Source organism: Mchenga conophoros, linkage group LG5 (assembly GCF_057382185.1).
Source record: "Mchenga conophoros isolate Kocher_MC1m ecotype Shallow Benthic linkage group LG5, M_conophoros_male_GT1.1, whole genome shotgun sequence".
In the NCBI taxonomy this organism is placed as follows: Eukaryota; Metazoa; Chordata; class Actinopteri; order Cichliformes; family Cichlidae; genus Mchenga; species Mchenga conophoros.
The window spans coordinates 21,772,597-21,790,308 of NC_140530.1; the positions used below are offsets into that span (position 1 = coordinate 21,772,597).

Below are 17,712 nucleotides of genomic sequence, written 5' to 3' on the forward strand. Positions count from 1 at the left end.
GCACTATGTTGGATAAAGTGTGAAATACTGCTTTAATAGTAAAATCCTTCTGCCTTAGGGCCAAACTCGATGAGGTATTTTGCTCTCTGTTTTTGGTATTTTGTTTAACAACAAGCTGTTGGCTGTAGCATCATTTTGTCATCTGCAAATTTGTATATTTCATAAATGTTTTTCAAGTATTGCTTTAATCAGAAACATTTGTATTTGTATGGCAGAGCAGACACTAATGTTTTGCTTTTTTTTGCTGAGTGAATTCAAACTCACGCTCGAGAACAGCAGTCTTTTGTTGCTGTGCTGTCCCCATGGTTGCTATTGTGGTAAAAGGACATACTTCATTGGTACTTGCTGCAAGGTTAATCCCATTATTAAGCTCAATGTGGGAAATCAGCAGACCTTTCATAAGTTTGAAACCTGGTTGCTCATCACGTGTACATCAGGATAGCAAAAAATGCAAAAACAAATTTTCAGATCTATTCTTCCATGCAGTATTCATGAGCTTTATTTTTGAGCCACATTTTTACTGTAGTTTTTGAGATCACATTTCCACTAGTACTGCAGAAATTTGTGTTTTGTTGAATGCAAACTGTACAAAATTAAAACAGAAGTGGAAAGTAAAGGAGTGAAAAGTACCATTATATAACCACTGAATATATTTATCAGTGCCGATCAATCGCTGCAGCAGGAGAGATTTTGCAGCACTACTGAAGACTTTAGTGGAGGCATTATGAATTATTCTGTTCTTTTTAAACTGGCCTCTTGAATTATTTTAAACCTGGCTCACGAAGAGAGTTTGAAAGTTTTCAAGAAAAAGAATCTTCACTTTGAAGGAGACTTTTACAGTTACAGTACAGAACTTTTCTGTTGAGTTTTTATTTCGAGCTCCTTGGGGCGACTGTTGTTTTGATTTGGCGCTATATAAATAAAATTGAATTGAATATTGCCAGACATACTTGTATCAGGCACAGCAGTGAACCAGTAAAGTGCCCTTCCTGTGAGTGTGAAGAAGTTTAATCCCTGAGATACCTCAGTATAAAAAAAGGTGCAATTTCAGCAGTAAGTCTCAGGTTTTCAGTCTTTGTTGACTTGTGGTATAAACATTGTTAAAGTAAAATTATTTTTTTCATAGTAGGTAGTGAAAAAACTGAGGGTTTTTTTAGTCATTTAATTGTTTATTTATCACTTACTGTAATTACTTTGGTATAGTATGAATGCTTTGGTTGTAAAACATATGAAAATACACCTGAAATTCCAAAATCTATGCCCTCTTTCACATTTTCCAAAGTCATTCAATGGGCTAAATTAAAGTGTTGGCTGACCCAATTTTGGTCCCTGAGCCTGAAATTTGACACCCCTGTGTCAGTCTATGCTCTCCACAACTGTCGATTGGCATAAAAATGGATAAAATTAGATCGTCTTTAGCATCATTTTGCGAGTTTTAACTACATCTGAGCCAAAACCTTTAGGATTAGTTAATACTCTTGACACATAAATGCGTAATTTTTGCATTCCCTCATACAAAATTATCTTCTTGCCTTTTGTTTGTCTCCACACAAGTATTTATTTAAGCATGTTTATTCTGATGTTTCCTCAGGAGTGGCAGTGTCAGTGGACTCACCCTGAAACTGATCAAAGCGTCAGTGATGGAAATGCTGGACACTTTATCCGACGATGACTACGTCAATGTGGCCAGGGTTAGCATATGCTACACTTACTGAATCTGAACACTGCTTTTCCATCATTTCCCCTGTTGTATTCAAACTGCGTCTGCTCCTGTGTTTCAGTTTAATGAGAAGGCTGTGGCTGTGGTCCCTTGCTTTAGCCATCTAGTCCAGGCTAATGTGCGCAACAAAAAGATTTTCAAGGATGCAGTGCAGCAGATGCAGGCTAAAGGCACCACTGACTACAAGTCTGGATTTCACTTTGCCTTCAATCAGCTATTAAATGCAAGTCATCTATACTGATTTTGTTTGACTTGGCATTATGTGATAAAATAAAGGTTCTGCATGCAGTTTTACTGCATTGACTGACATGTGCATTTTGTTTTTTCCTAATTTTCAGAAAACAAATGTCCCCCGGGCTAACTGCAATAAAATAATCATGCTGTTTACTGACGGAGGAGAGGACCGAGCTCAGGATGTTTTCATGCAATACAACTGGCCCAACAAAACGGTCAGTTTCTCGTGCTAATCAGACACCTCTCCATTACCTCCTGCATTCGAGCAGGATGTTTCTGTAGTGTCTAATCACCCTATGACAGTTAATTTGACATTTTCTTTATTCACCCATGTCAGGTTCGAGTATTTACCTTTTCTGTGGGCCAGCATAACTATGATGTCACACCCTTACAGTGGATTGCGTGCACCAATAAAGGTGAGTTCAGCTTCATATACTGTAGACTACAAAAGGATTCAGTCCATGGTATTAAAAACTGTTTTGAGATGATAAGATAAGATGATGAGAGGATGTATTCTGTGGATCACTTGATAAAAAAAGGTAATGATAAATAAAAATATTTGTAGTTTTACTACTTTTTTGTTTTTTGTGGCTTCATGCCGAGAAAAAGCACTGAAATGTGTGCAATGTTTGGCTAGATGAACTTGCACTATGTCTTTGAGGATCTAGCAAAAAGCATATAATAGGGCATCAAAAGAGGGTTCTGATGACACTCTGGGTCAACCATGGGTCAAGCATTCAAAGCAGCTGACATGCAGGGAGGTTAGAGTGGGTGGAGATGAAAATCAGGGGTCATTTGTGACTGACAACAGCAAGAGTGAAAGGAAAGCTTTATAAGATGGTGGTGAGGCTTGCTGTGGCACAAACACAAATACAGGAGGCCGAGCTAGAGGTGTCAGACTTGAAGATGCTGAGATTGTCATCGTAATTGCCCGGGTGGGACAGAATTAGAAATGATGACATCAGAGGGACAACTCGGGGTGAACAATTTGGAGATGAAGTTAGAGAGACAAGGCTATGATGGTTTGGACATGTGCAGAAGAGGAATAGTGGCTATGCTGGACAAAGTTAAATATGGATCTGCCAGGCAGGAGGAATAGTGGACGACTGATGACAGTTCATGGATGAAGTGATGAAGGACACGCAGAGGGTTGGTGTGACAGAAGAGAATGCTAGGGATAGGGTGAGATGGAGGCAAATGATCCTCAGTGGTCATCCTTAAAGGGAACAGCTGCATGAAGAAGTTTTTACTCATTGTTATGAGTTGAATAAGAAATCCTAAACATCAATATCTGTAAGAATGGGAATAAATAAGAATAGAACCAATAAATAACCGAGCATAATGTAAAACACACTGATCCTGTTAGAGGACTTGACTTTAAGGAGGTGCTGGTACTCACAGAGAGGTCGCTACCACAGTTTTGTTTGTGTAGATATTTTAAGGCCCAACAGTTACTCACTGACACTGAAAACCTCTTTGGCGAGAACGTGGGGGAATGTGGTGCATTTGCCAACGCCTTGAAAAATTCATGCCCGCCGAGTGATATTTTGACCCAAGAGAAAAAGCCTTGTCAGTGTCCTCCTGGTTTGCTAGTTTTGACTGAATAATTGATGGTTTTATAAAATAGATCAGCTGAGCAACACATGTTATATTTTGTTAGCCGTTAAACGTTGTGAGCTAAACTCTCTGCGTCTCACTGCTTTGACCTTCAAACCTTCATTACAAATTCTTTAAGAATCTAGGAAATCCCTTTGCAAAGTTTGCAAAGACAATAAATATGTCAGGCTGTGTCTTCAGGAAGACAACCAGAATATTTAAAAATGCACCATACATTTTTTTATGTGTTTGGAATTATGAAAAAGACAAGCATATGGACGTGGGATAATTTGAAACAATGAATGTTAAGGATGAGGACTGAACAGTCTCAGTCCTCATCCCATCAAGAGATCAGTCATTGGAGATTTTAGACTTCCAGCTGATTGAATGGTCTTGACTGAATTTCATGAATATAGAAACCTCTGTGTTAAAGCTCAGTAGTTTTCTTCTTTAAGCTCTTTAAGCTTCCTACCTGTGGGATTTTAAAGGCTGAGTCACTGGTCTAGTATCATCCAGTCAAATCTAGAATATTTATGAGCACCACTCCAGTGTTGTTGATTTTTTTTTTTTTTTTGAAAGAACCGCTCACACATCTCCAATCTCGCTCTCTCTCTCTCTCGCTCTCTCTCTCTCTCGCTGGTTGTCTTTTTTTCTTCGCCGCTTGCCAGGTTACTATTTCGAGATCCGTTCCATCTGCGCTATAAGGATTAACACCCAGGTGGGTTTGTCTAGTGCCTCTAATACAGATGATGCCTGTTTGCTCATTCTCTTTGTGGCACTCGCTCGTCCTATAGAAACATCTATGCTCATTTGTTTGCTCAGCCTTCTCCCAGAAGCCTGATGTTGTCGGTTGTTTTCAAGCTGCGGCCTGTCACGTATCTCTGTGTTTTGTCAGGAGTACCTTGACGTGCTGGGACGCCCCATGGTTCTGGCAGGCAGCGAAGCCAAGCAGGTTCAGTGGACCAATGTGTATCAGGATGCTCTGGTGAGACAGCATGAGCTCATCAAATATACCTAATCCATTAAATACACAATAAGCTCATATAATTTCTAATAAATGTTTTGGGACTTTATCTTTGCACTCTGCAGGGTCTTGGCATGGTAGTAACTGGGACTTTGCCTGTTTTTAATCTCACCATGGACGGAAACTCACAGGTAACAAAACAGGATAATTATATTTGAGCTTAGGTGGATGAGATGGTTTTGCGAGTTACTTATTTTCTTCCTTTTGTCTTAGTGAACAAATACAGACTTTAACTCTAGTGTGTAATATCACTTATTATTTACAATTACTAATGTTTGTATGGCAAAAACAAATATTAGTGTGATCAGGATGCTTCTATACTTACTAATATATTACATGTGATTGAAGCAGTCTGTATAGAAAGGACACGTTTACATATGGGTGAGGTGACTTTCTGCTGCTAAAGTTTTCTAATTGGCTGCTGCTTCCAGCTTCATCAGGAAAAGCAAATAAGCACATCATTTAAAGTGTGACAACTAGTTTGAATAGAAACAATATATAAACAATTTATTTAAATGACTAAATGTATGGCTGCTGTTTTGTCTTTTTCACAAGAATCAGCTGATTTTAGGTGTCATGGGAGTCGACGTGCATCTTGATGAGATAAAGCGACTCACACCGCGGTACAATGTATGTGCATAAGTCACATTTTTCTTATTTATAAGCTGAGATGGACGAAGAAGACCAGCTCTTCACTGCTATTCCTTCTTTTTCTGTGGTTGTCACAGCTCGGGGCCAACGGATACATATTTGCCATCGATCCAAACGGATACCTGCTCCTTCATCCTAATCTCCAGCCAAAGGTGATTCAAATCTATTTCATTTGGTAAAATGCTTTATTTATTCTGTGGGGAGCTGCTTTAAGAAGAAGAAAGTTGGAGGATGGGGCAGTTTTAGGTTTGGGTTTTAAGCATCAGTGATGATGATGATGAATAATTAATAATATAAGGCTATGTGTTAATATCGCGTTCTCTCTCAACTCCTCTCAGCTTGTGAATCTGCCAGAACCTGTGACGCTGGACTTCCTGGACGCAGAGTTGGAGGACAGCAATAAAGAAGAGGTGAGGAACAAGTAGAGCTGTTTTGTTGATGCATGCTCAATCATCCAGGTAAGTAAATCCCCAAAAGTAATCCTGTTCATCTGGATGTAGCGTTTCTGTTGTTGAATTCTTTGTTGTTCAAACTTAGTAATTGTGTGAACAACATGTTTCCTCCTCAGGAGAATCTGCCCAGCAGGATAAATTGTCTGTGTAGGTCATTGAAAGTCGATGAGAACATATCTGTGGCCGATTTAAAAAAAAAACTTTGCTCTGTGTTTCCATCGTGTAGATCCGCCGACAGATGATCGATGGAAGACCAGGTGAAATGCAGATCAAAACTCTGGTACTGTCGATTGACGAGGCAAGTCACTTCTCTTTCTGAATGTCTGCACGCATTTCCTCTTTAGTTTGGACTGCAGCAGTTATGAGGAGTTTAACACATGTCATGATGACTCATACTCATAAATTTACAGTGCTGTGTGGTGGGTCCATGAACAAACTGCTTACACAGTTTTTTTTTTTAATCACTTTATTTGAAAAAATAGACCTAGAACTGTAACCAACAACAGTGTTTTTATTTAGAGCAAAAATCCAGCTTAAATGTGTCCGACTCTTTTTTTATCCTTGCAAGCAACCAAAACTGTTTTTGGTCTATAAGTTCCTATTATGAGGTTGATTATTTACGGCTGATTATCCAGTAGGAGGTTTTTGTACCAACCTGGGCTCTTGCTTCTCTTAAATGCCTGCTGATGTCTCAGTGCTGTTTCCTTTATGTTTATCTGTATGTGCATTTGATTTATTTATTTATTAGTTATGGGGGCTCTATCTGACAGTTGGGTATATTTCTGTGTTGTATGGGGCATGGGGATGTTTTATCTCTTTTTTTTGCCTTTTTGTTCTTTATGTAAACGCTGTATGTTAAAGATAAGCTGCTTAGCCTATACAATCACATCATATTACCATTCCTGCATGCTGAAATAAGCGGCTGAAGTCTTGCATTGTCTTTAATTCACAGGTTTTTAAAATAATAAAATAGTTTTAGGTTATATAAGGTCCAAATCTTATTTAATAAAAAATTAGGTATATTTGAGCAAATTTCATACTCTATCTGCAGAAACTGCTGACAGTCTGGTGATCTAAGTTAATCAAATTCTTAAAGGAGCTTGTTATGTGGACTTGGACTGTGTGTAGAAACATAAACGTGAACATTAATTTTACAATGTACAACCCAGGCAGGGCTGCAGTAGTCTGACGAATAGCAAACACAGTTTTTGAAAGTTAAAAATGCTTAAACTTTGATCACTGTACTTTATTAGCTTTGCCTCTTATGTTTATTGAAATTCTTTACCTCTGCAGCGCTACATCGATGAGGTCTACAGGGGTTACACCTGGACTCCTATCAATGGAACAGACTACAGGTGAGCGGATAGAGAGTCATGAATCATGAATAAAAACCAACCAGCTGTGGCCCAGTGAGGCCTGCAGGCACAGATTGATTCACTCCAAGACCCACCATCTTTTTGTATCCCCCATTCATACTGGAATCCTGTCGGGATGCTGCCACCTGCAGTCTCGGTCTAGTATTACCATCCTACAATGAGTACTACATCAAGGCAGATCTGAGCGATGTGATGCTGCAGCTCCAGTGTGAGTACATGGAGGCAGGGTGTTCAGGTTTACATCCAAGGAAACCAGAAGCATTTCACACTCTCTCTTCTTTCGTGTTACAGATATGCAGTCTTTGCTGCCCAGCTCCTTTGAATCATCAGGGCACGTGTTTCTAGCTCCAAGGTGACTATCTTCATCTGTCATGATTTCATTCTTCAGTAAAAGGAAGGTGCTTATTTATGCTGCCGTGTCCGCAGGGAATACTGCAAGCGTCTGCAGCTTTCTGACAACAACACCCAGTTCTTGCAGAACTTTCTGTCTCTCATGCTTGACCTCTCCCCTGAATCTGATGAGTGTGAGTGCGTTAACAGAATGAAAATATCTCACTGCTGTAGACACACCGATAAGATATTCACCACATTTTTTTAAAATATTTTGCAGGTGACCATGGCCTGATCCACAACCTGATTTTTGATTCTAGGATCATCGGGCAGCTTGCTTCTCGTGTATGGAAGAACAAGGACCTCAATTCGTAAGTTTGGTTCTATTGTTGTTGTTGTTTTTTGTGTAAACTACTATAGTGCAAAACTAGAGCTGAAGAAGTAACAAATGTTACAGGTATGGCTTCCTAGCTGTATTTGCATCCACAGACGGAGGAATAACACGAGTTTTTCCCAACATGTGAGTGATAAAAGTAATTACTTATTCAAGCTCCTACAACTTTCCACTTGAAAACTTTTGATGACTTGTGTTCACGTGTTTTTGTAGAGCTGCCGAGTTGTGGGATGAGGACCCTGAACCCTTCAATTCAAATTTCTACAGACGGAGCCTCGACAACAAAGGCTACATGTTCAGATCTACACTCAGATCCTGTGAGTAACTAAGCAGCCAGACTTCACTGACTCAAAGGAGACGCTGATGTAAACGTTACTAAAACAATAGTTTGTCTGGTAATCATGAGCTTGGCATCAGCTGATATTTCAAGCTTATATTTTGTTATGTTTCATACTATTTTAAATAATTAAAATAGTGAGCATTACACATGCTGGTAAGCACGTTTTGTTACATTTGAGCAGAGACAGGCTCCCGCAGTTCCCTAACTTTGTGCAAAGCTAATATAAGTTGCTTCTCTGCTTCAACTTTGATGTTTATTTCGAGCCGCCTGCCACTGAATTAGGTTTTAAAAAACATTTTTAAGGAAATCACTCAAATGGAAACTCTCTCAGGTGTCATTACTTGATTCCTTTACCTATACTTTGATCGTGTTTCATAGAACGTTTATGCAACATCTTAATCCCAAGATCTTGGCTCATTTCAGCCAATTGTCTTATTTTCATGTCCGTGTATTTCCACCAGCTTTGGATGACCCCATTGCAGCAGAAAATGGGACGAGTGAAATTGTGGTTAGTTCAGCTGTGGAGGTTAATTTAGCAGGAAAACTGCTCAGACCTGCAGGTAAGATTTTTATCTGGTCTGTTATACATATGAAATTGGGGTTTTTGGTTTGTTGTGATTCCTGTTCTCGTCCCGTTCTCCTTTTACTCTGATCCTGTGGATGTCGTCCTGCAGTGGTTGGTGGGAAGCTGGACTTGGAAGCTTGGGTGGATAAGTTCAAAATCCTGGCCAGCAACATGTCAGACGGCCGGCAGGGGTCACACAAGGTACAGATTCTGAGTCTAAATCACCTGTTAAAAGCAAATTCACCTAAACAAAAATCTCACATGGTCTCATTTTGTTAAGCAGTGTGGACCTCTGAGAAGTTGCGAGATGGATTGCGAGATGGACACAAATGTAAGCACTTTTCTTTATTTCACTCTCTCGCTGCGCCGCAGCAGGACAGTGCCATCAGTTTAATGACCAATCTAAGGTCCCTCAGTGGTGATTAACTTGATGAAACTGTGATTAATAGACTGGCCTTTTATTTCACGTCATTCACAGTTTGTAGCCCAGAAGAAAACTGTTGTTGCTGCTTGTTTCTCTTTCAGACAACTCACAGAAAAAAGGAATTCTTATAAATGTGTCCAGCGTGATTAACATAATCCACACTGCTGCATGTAAATGGTTATGAGGGTGATTAAAGCTCATAAGCGCTCACTCATGAGTTGTTGTCATAAATGTAACCTTTTTTTTTTAAAGCTACAATATTTTTTCTTCTTCTCTTTTTTTCTCTATAAACTGTTGGGAATCAGCCTGTAACTTCAACTGCTGTCAGCTGAATGCTTGACAGTTCTTGTCACAGCCCCCAAGCCTTAAGGAGACCTTCACACATGATTTAAAATGCAAATGACTGCAATCACAAATGCTTCTACCATATTATTTAATACATTTCAATATTGTCCAGAATATAATAACACATATTACATCTTTTATTGATTTTTAACTGTCTGTTTTCGCTCTAGTAAGATCAAACTTTGTCTTTCTTCCTGTGTTCTGCTGCACCCACACTGTCTTCTGCAGGAACTCGGCTGCTATCTCATTGATGATGGTGGGTTCCTGGTTATGTCCAATCAGGCAGATCACTTCCAAAAGGTATGTCTATGTGCTGTAATGTGTCTACCCTTTATGATGCATGTCATCCATAGCAGGGGTATCAAACATAAGACATAAGACTCGGCACACCAAAGACTCCGATGCAGCCCAGTGGAAAATGAGGATTTAGGTAGAAAATGTAAATTTGGGATTTTCGTAAGTTTTAGAGTAAGTTTTAAAGACCTCATACTGCAAGTGATGATAAAACGTCTGGGCAATGAGCTACTGGGACTTTTCCTGTAACAAACCAATCATTGCCAGGATTTTAAATTATGAAGGAAATCTATGTAAAACTAATTCCTGTGAAACAGGAAGCTCAGTGGTTTCCAGGGACTTCTTTCCACTTTAGTGAGGAGCAGCAGTGCATTTGTCATAGACACAGCATACACACCTGATCAAACTGCAGTCCTCTTGCTCTATAGATGTGAAAAGTCTCTGCTTGATTTGTGCAATAATCATCTATTTCTTTCAGTATATAAAATAAACCTATAGTATGGTCGCAGAAAAATAACAATTTATATTTTAAATCACCTTTAGTATTTCTTGGAGCAGACGTTTTCTACTTGCATCACCAGTTTATCTCTTTCCCTACACCTACTCATTGGATCTTTTTATGCCTTGTATCACCAAATAAAGTAATCATCGTGTATAGTATAGTATGTACGGAGAGGCCTAGCTGTAGTCTTTGTTGCTCTGGATATTTTATCCTGTAGCAGTTTCAGACTCAGACATATATGGATGAATTTGAGGGGTTCATCAATCAAAAAAAGAAGAGGAACTTTGGCACTATGAAATATAAAGTGATTTGGGATTTTTTTTAAATCTGTGAATCATGCAAAGCTTCTATAATTTTGAGCTCAGTGTTGAGCCATTATTCTCACGTTTTTATTGCTCCCTGTAACTGTCTTATTGTCCTTCTTTTTAAAAAAAATCTCAGATTGGTCTTTTCTTTGGCGATGTGGACGCTCCCCTGATGTATGCCCTCTACAACAATTCGATCTTCACTCGACGGCAGTCTTTCCAGTACCAGTCTGCATGTGAGCCGGTCAGCAGCAGCCACACCGGCGCAGCACCGAGAGGTGTTTTTGTGGTAAGAGACAACATCAGGCCGTCAAACTCTGAATGATTAGACAGTCTGAGACGTTTGCCTTCATTTCTTAATTTTCTCTGTCTCTCCAGCCGTCCATTGCTGATGTTTTGAGCTTGGCATGGTGGACATCAACAATGGCATGGTGAGACTTTATTTGCAGCAAATCAGATGAAATCTACTTCACTTTATGTCTTTTTAAAACAGTCTTTGCTGTGTACATGAAAGTGATTTTATATTTTTTGTGTTCGACAGCTCCTGCACGGTTATTTTGAGCTGTTTATATATAGCTCTGAGTTTACTGTTATTGAACGATGTTTTCTTTCTTTAATGTCTTTTTCAGGTCTGTGTTTCAGCAGCTTCTTTATGGACTGGCCTATAACAGCTGGCTCTATCAAGGTGACATGCATGTGAACTGATGTATTCCTTATTGTTTTATATGGTACACAGTAAGAAAGGAAACACACATTGGATGAATAGTAAACTTTCAGGAATTTCACTGTATTCTTACTTTGTTATTTTCCCGTCATCATTAAGTAAGTGTTCGACTGCAACTAAATAATGTCATTATGTTATAAGCTGATTTTGAACATGCTTTTGTTTCTTTAGCTGATGTCCTCATCGAAGGCTTTGAGACTAAAGAAAGCAGCTGTGTGACCATCCAAAGCCAGTTCTACTTCACAAACACCACAAACTCCTACAATATGCTGCAGGACTGTGGAAACTGCTCCAGGTGAGTTTTCTACAGAATCAGCAAAATCAGCTTGCAGTGTTTATGAGCTCGCAGCCCTGTGCTGTCCATATGGAGCTGGCTAAATACTTGTCACTGTCTCCTACAGACTGTTCCATGCAAAGAGGATCGAAAACACAAACCTGCTTTTTGTGGTCGCCGAGAAACTGCTCTGCCAGTCGTGTGAGATTGAGACACTGACCCAGGTCAGAACAGAGTGTATCCTTTCTGCTGTCGAACACTTCTGACATTTTCATTTTTGTAGAGGTAGAAGATATGTTTTTATGTTTGCTGTTACCGCCATAACCAACAACCAACAGTTCAGGAGGAAAATCCGTGTGAAGTATTGAACAATACACGATATCGTAAAGGCCCGACTTCCTGCTTTGACTACAGTGCCTTAGTAAGTGCCTGTGCTGTTATTATTCAAAGGAATCATTTTGTGTCTTAGTCCTGAGCGTGTGATAGGAAATTCTGAGAAAAAAAATATTTGTAACGTCACACAAACAATAATTATCAAGAATAACCAATTAAACTACTATCCAGTGACAACTATTTGAAAAAATACAGAGACCTGCTACTAAGGAGGTATATTAGATAGTGATTAAAGTTGAAAATTCAGCAGTAAGCAAAACAATGTGTGGCTCTTCCATTCAGTTGCTTTTGCATAGTAAGTGAACTAATGTCCTAATATCCTATCCTAATGTCCTAAACTAAAGTCCTAATGCTCCCACAACCGTTGGCTAAGGCTAAAACAAATTATTTTTGTAAAACTGAATATTAGGGTTTGACACCCCTGAAAAACATACTGTGGTGTTGTTCCATTGCATGGTCAGGATTAAGACACATTTTCTTACTGTAAGACTCCAGGGTCATTAGTTGTGGAGAACAAAAGGATTCACTTTTTACTCTCTTTGCAGGAAAACACGTCAGAGTGTGGACGAGGTCATTCCCTGCAGTCCTCCATAGGAGTCCTCCTCTTCATTCAGCTCACTCTGCCTCTCTTTCATCTCTCACACATGCAAACGCTCTGACATTTTTGATCTCTGTAGGTTAAGGCTCGGATCTACTGAAGAGTAGATCAAACAGCAACTGTAAAATTCTTCTTTTCTGAACTACAAACAGCTCACAGAGAACAGTGCTTTGAAAGAAACCCCTGGATCAGCTCATAGTGTCTTTTGCCTTATTGCTAATGCATTTCTTGGTGTTTCGGGGCTTGAGTGCAAAACATATGATTATAATGCGTTGCGTGTGCATGCTATTTAAACTGAGACAGCATCTTTACATTTTTATTTATTTATTGCATAAAGGCTTAGCCACGGCAAAAAGTCAGGGAGACGACCAAAGCCACCCAGCAGTAGAAGATTGTTGATCACGTTTGTTTGACTGTGTTTCACTGTCTAGAATCTAATGTGGCAGCAGAACAGTGTATCATATTATTACATTACTCCCTGAACTTCCTAGATGTGGTTAAACACAGTTACTTCATGATTTAGCTTTTTCACATAGGGCCACCTAGGTTTCTATAGCTTTTTTTTTGCTTAATAAATGCAATTATAATTTATAAAGTGCATCTGTATTTACTTGGGTTATCTTTGAGAAAGGACTCAGGAAAGGAGGAAAAACCTTTTTACAGCACTGTACAGTTTATGCTAGCTCGTAGCCTTCGTCCTCCCGGCCTTTGCAAGTGTAGAGCTGTGTATATATATATATCTGTATATAAAATCCATGGGATACCTTTGAGATGCATGGTATATTTTGAATTCTAGTAAAGTACAAGAAACCTAACACTGTATTTACAGGTAGTGTAAAATACGTAATTATTACTTTCTACCACTGAACGTACGAGGCTGTACGCACCATCACCTTTTATTCTGAGGAGCTCTGAGTGGCTTAACAGACGAGTAACAGTTAAATAAGGACAGTACCAAGAGTTTTTAGAGCTTTCAGTACTTAACGTTACTGATCAGCTGAATATATTAAAATGTATATGACTTTTCAACCATACAGTGTCACAGTGTTGTTAACGGTTCAGATAAAGGGCAAACTAAGATATTTAATGGCGTATAGATGGAGATCAATCACTGCCTTGAAAATTTTAATGAAAAAGCTGAATCTGCTGCTGGGTGACTTGAAGACTCCCACCTGTAGGCTGCTCAGATGTTATTTGTGGCACCCATGCTGTTGTTGGCTTGAAATGAATCCCTTGCACCTGTTTGTATTTGCTCGTTCGGTCCCAGCAGATGTCTTTGCACATACAGATCAGGAGGCGCTGCACTTACAACTGTTTTTCACACGACGGTAGATCTGGGCCTTCAACCCACATTCACTTCAGTGTCTTTTGATCCAGTTCTGATCTTTGCCGAGCCAGTTTTAGTACTAAAAATTGGGTCATGCATGACAGGACCCCAAAAGACTTCTCTGTCAAGTATCCTTGCCCTCTAATGTCATTAGATTTAGGCACACGTCTGACAGGATTTAGATAAAAATATCATTTTTTCCCATAAGATATTTTTTTCAAAACTAAACGAGAACAGAGATGTGAAAAGCCAGCGTGACACATCAACAAAGAAGCATCTGTGTGGTTTGCTTGTTTGACTGAATCGTTAAAGCTGAGGTTTGCTTTTTTTCTCCGAACGCCTCCACAGATGCTCGGTATGATCTTGAAGTGCTTCCAGTCAAGTAAGATGTCGTCAGATGATGTGAAATGAAACAACACAAACTAAATTGTCAAACAGTAACTGACTTTGTGAGCTATTAGTGCATCCTTTGTGGACTCCAATATTTAAGTGCTGTGATCATCGGATACTTGCAGTGCAACGTGCAGTGTTAACAGCGTAGTCTATTAGCACAAGCCTCGCAGAAGTCAGCATATTGCCAACATGTTTTTAAACATACACGTCAGTTAGTTGATTGATAGGAAGTCCTTTGTCCCTTTTTCTTGTATTGCCAATGTTTGTCAAGTCTGAATTTATGCACTTATGTATGCTTCTGTATGGGGAATGTAGCTTCTGAAAAACTTTCAGTGTTATGAATATGTTCTTCTGCGCTTTCTGACCTTCTGTCGAGATACCCCTGACGTGTCGCTGATCACTGAATGACTTACTGCGGCAGAACATTTCGGTGTTATCATGCACTAAGATTTTTGACAACAATAGCAAGAAATGTAGCAGTTTTGTAATTTTGACAGGTGTTTATTACACTAAAGATGTTTGGAATCATTTCTTGCATTAGATTAGATAAAAAAAAGAGAAATTTCCTACTTCAGATTAAATCTAATATCTATCAACATATTTGTTGTTCTTAAGTCGACTCTCAGTGTGTGCGCACAGGAGATTTCAAGTTTGTTTTGCTGCATAGTTGGCTTTCAAATTAGTTTTGATGTCAAAATCTGTACTCTTGTTACACTCAGATCAAAGGTAACTTCATAGAAAAGCACCCCCCCCCCCCCTCTCCTCCCTTCAGCAGATGAATGAGGAAGCAACTTTCAGCTGTCAAACACTGCACAGTCACACTCTGCTTAGTGAAGCTCTAACATCCCCCGGGTAGCACCAGTAGAAAGAACATATTTTGATTTCTTTTGAAGAAAGTGAAAGACAGGAGCCTAAAACTGGTGCTACGTGTGATTCATGAGCGCTCGCTGCATGCATGATTAAATGAAGAAATCCGTTTTTCCGCAGTGATTCATTCTTGTACGTCTTTTTCTGTAATCATTTGATCTGGTTGCAGAGTTAAGGGGTATTTTTTAAAAATGTGTTTTGTTTTTTTAAAATAATATTTGTAAAAATGCATTTTCTCTCTTCGTCTGCCTGGTGTTCCACCCCGCAGTGCCTTGTTGCACTCGTCATTTTAGATGTCAGGAACATTCGCATCGTAGATGCGGAGATTCACCGTGCAGGCCATGTGAAAGACGCACTTGAATTTCAAGGGTTGCCGTGGTTCAGCTTTGAGAGGACTTTCTGGTCAGGGAATGTGAAAAAAACAAAAATATGCTCCCATAGAACTTTTAAAGGAAAATATTTTTAAAGGAGCGCAGTCGTGAAAGTGCACAACAGAAGAGTCGGCCTCCTTTCCTGCCTTCTCATGGACACGTTTGTCAAATCTACACCAACAAACTGGGCCGCCCTTCTGGCCTGTGTCATCTGATCTCCATACTGTGGTCCAGCCGGGCACAGACACTGTCCATTTACATGGATTTCTACTTTGTCCCATCTGCACCACACTATATTCTATATTTGATGCCTGTTGGAAACTTTTCAGTTGTGACTGACTGAAATGAGTGAATGTTAATGTACAGTATACCTACTGTTGTGCATCTCTGCTGTACCCAAGCATGGTGGGGACCTGGAGAAGCAGATTCAAGCTCAACATTGGTTGAAAACCTCAAAAAAAATTAAATAAAAAAAAATGCTGCTTTCAAAAGAAGACCCAAAACAGGAAACAGCTGTTCCTCTGAGACCTGCAGTATTTCCTTTAGGTCATTTTGCGTCTTTGAAACAACACTGTTGTACTTTGAGGAAAGAACTTTTGTGGAACTCTTTGTACCCTACAGTACAATATATTCCTGCTGTTGAGGTCAGTGTTGTAGTTTCGTTTTAAATTTACTGGTATTTATTTGCATGATATTTTGAATTTGTACATAGTCTGATGGATATTTTACATTCCTGTCTGCATCTGGATCTTCAGCTCTGTCGGGGGCGGTGGTGCGATTGTGCCCCAATGTGGATATTTTGGGTAAAGTGGAGGTCGCTGAGCTCTTTGCTGCCTGTAAAGGAACGAAGCTGAAAGTTTGACTTCAGTGAAGCCTACAGTGACTTAGCGTTTGTAGTTTAAGCCTTTTGCAGGAAGTTAAAGCACAGAGCAGTTAAGATTTATGAGCAGCATACTGCCTGGTTGAACTTTATTTGTTTATTCAGCAAAAACTGATGTAAAAACACTGGAAGTGACTCGTGCATTTAACGGCTGCATAACAAATAAGGCAGTGGCATGTGTGGGGATGCCCCTTTATTATTAGGCTTTGTTTATGAAATATGTTTAAGTGTTATTTGTTTATTTCAATGTAAATTTATTTGTTCATTCGTTTGTTTATTTGAACATCGTGAATGATATTTGCGTTGATCAGAAAGGAAGTGAATATGTTTGGAGGTTGCGCGGGCACAAGGTGCAGTTTACAAGACGAAGAGCGAAATAGGACAAAGTTATCGTTATATCCCGTACGTCTGTGTCCTTTAATTTGTCAAACAAGAAGAATGTCCATGTTTTTTGCTGTAACTTTGCTTTTCATTTTGCCGACGTTGTTGTTTACTTGGGACAGTTTTCTCTCTTTGTGCCAGTCTCCTGCGCCACCTCATTTTTGTACAGACAACGTGAAGCAGTCAGCAGAAGACGAAGGCTTAACTTTGTAAAGATTTTGTCAGCCACATTACAAAATGGATATTTAAATGTTTATATCTTTGGTGATTAAATGCTATTGATATTTTTCACTTCAGCTCTGATTGGTACTTTTTCTTCGCTCATTTGTTATTTTCGTTGGGTGACCCTCACACTTCAGCACACTATTATAACGCAAAGATTTACACACTGCAGCTCTTTATAATCCCTTATCAAGGAGATGTGCAAAAAGTTACAAAATGTTACTAAAATGAACAAAGTGATTTGTAAATTATTTAAATCTTGGTGCAAAAACAACATATTAACAGCTGAAATTGGCAAGCATGATTTTGATTGCAACAAGTTAAAAACATGGGACAGGGAAGTCCCATCTCATACATTTCATTTTATAATACCTGCACCACCTAATAGAGATGTATTACATATGACAGGGTATCAATGGGCCTTTCATTGATGTGTAAGTTACCCATGTTATGCGCCCTAATGCCCCTACCTCATCTTTTTAGAGACGCTGGTATCAAATTTCAAAATGACAGATATAATTAGAAATAGAAAAAAGTGGAACAAACAAAGCAAAATACACCCGCTTGCATAGGTTTAAAAGGTCCTCACCAGGTTGTACAATAATTAAATTACACCTCAGATAAATAATAAATAAATAATGACACAATGTCACTGATTATTTAAACAAAGCTAATCAAAAATGATTAAGCAGCGTGTAAAAATCAAAGTTGAACCCAGTTCAGTAGCAGA

General features: G+C 39.1%; 1 protein-coding gene across 1 annotated transcript in view; it reads left to right on the top strand.

Annotated features, from left to right (window-relative positions):
* LOC146574498 (voltage-dependent calcium channel subunit alpha-2/delta-2-like) overlaps window positions 1-17,051 on the top strand; it is a 42,910-nt gene extending 25,859 nt beyond the window's left edge. The window contains exons 10-38 of the mRNA XM_085274204.1: window positions 1,592-1,691; window positions 1,782-1,943; window positions 2,059-2,169; window positions 2,292-2,370; window positions 4,219-4,268; window positions 4,446-4,535; window positions 4,640-4,705; window positions 5,130-5,204; window positions 5,303-5,377; window positions 5,564-5,635; window positions 5,904-5,975; window positions 6,971-7,032; window positions 7,185-7,261; window positions 7,345-7,405; window positions 7,480-7,577; window positions 7,664-7,754; window positions 7,841-7,903; window positions 7,991-8,094; window positions 8,579-8,677; window positions 8,792-8,883; window positions 8,966-9,013; window positions 9,680-9,751; window positions 10,689-10,841; window positions 10,931-10,983; window positions 11,182-11,237; window positions 11,448-11,571; window positions 11,678-11,787; window positions 11,889-11,971; window positions 12,489-17,051. Coding sequence (XP_085130330.1) covers window positions 1,592-1,691; window positions 1,782-1,943; window positions 2,059-2,169; window positions 2,292-2,370; window positions 4,219-4,268; window positions 4,446-4,535; window positions 4,640-4,705; window positions 5,130-5,204; window positions 5,303-5,377; window positions 5,564-5,635; window positions 5,904-5,975; window positions 6,971-7,032; window positions 7,185-7,261; window positions 7,345-7,405; window positions 7,480-7,577; window positions 7,664-7,754; window positions 7,841-7,903; window positions 7,991-8,094; window positions 8,579-8,677; window positions 8,792-8,883; window positions 8,966-9,013; window positions 9,680-9,751; window positions 10,689-10,841; window positions 10,931-10,983; window positions 11,182-11,237; window positions 11,448-11,571; window positions 11,678-11,787; window positions 11,889-11,971; window positions 12,489-12,602 — 2,512 coding nt within the window. The 3' untranslated portion in view covers window positions 12,603-17,051. The remainder of the gene's footprint in view (window positions 1-1,591; window positions 1,692-1,781; window positions 1,944-2,058; window positions 2,170-2,291; window positions 2,371-4,218; window positions 4,269-4,445; window positions 4,536-4,639; window positions 4,706-5,129; window positions 5,205-5,302; window positions 5,378-5,563; window positions 5,636-5,903; window positions 5,976-6,970; window positions 7,033-7,184; window positions 7,262-7,344; window positions 7,406-7,479; window positions 7,578-7,663; window positions 7,755-7,840; window positions 7,904-7,990; window positions 8,095-8,578; window positions 8,678-8,791; window positions 8,884-8,965; window positions 9,014-9,679; window positions 9,752-10,688; window positions 10,842-10,930; window positions 10,984-11,181; window positions 11,238-11,447; window positions 11,572-11,677; window positions 11,788-11,888; window positions 11,972-12,488) is intronic.
* The last annotated feature ends 661 nt before the right edge of the window (window positions 17,052-17,712 follow it).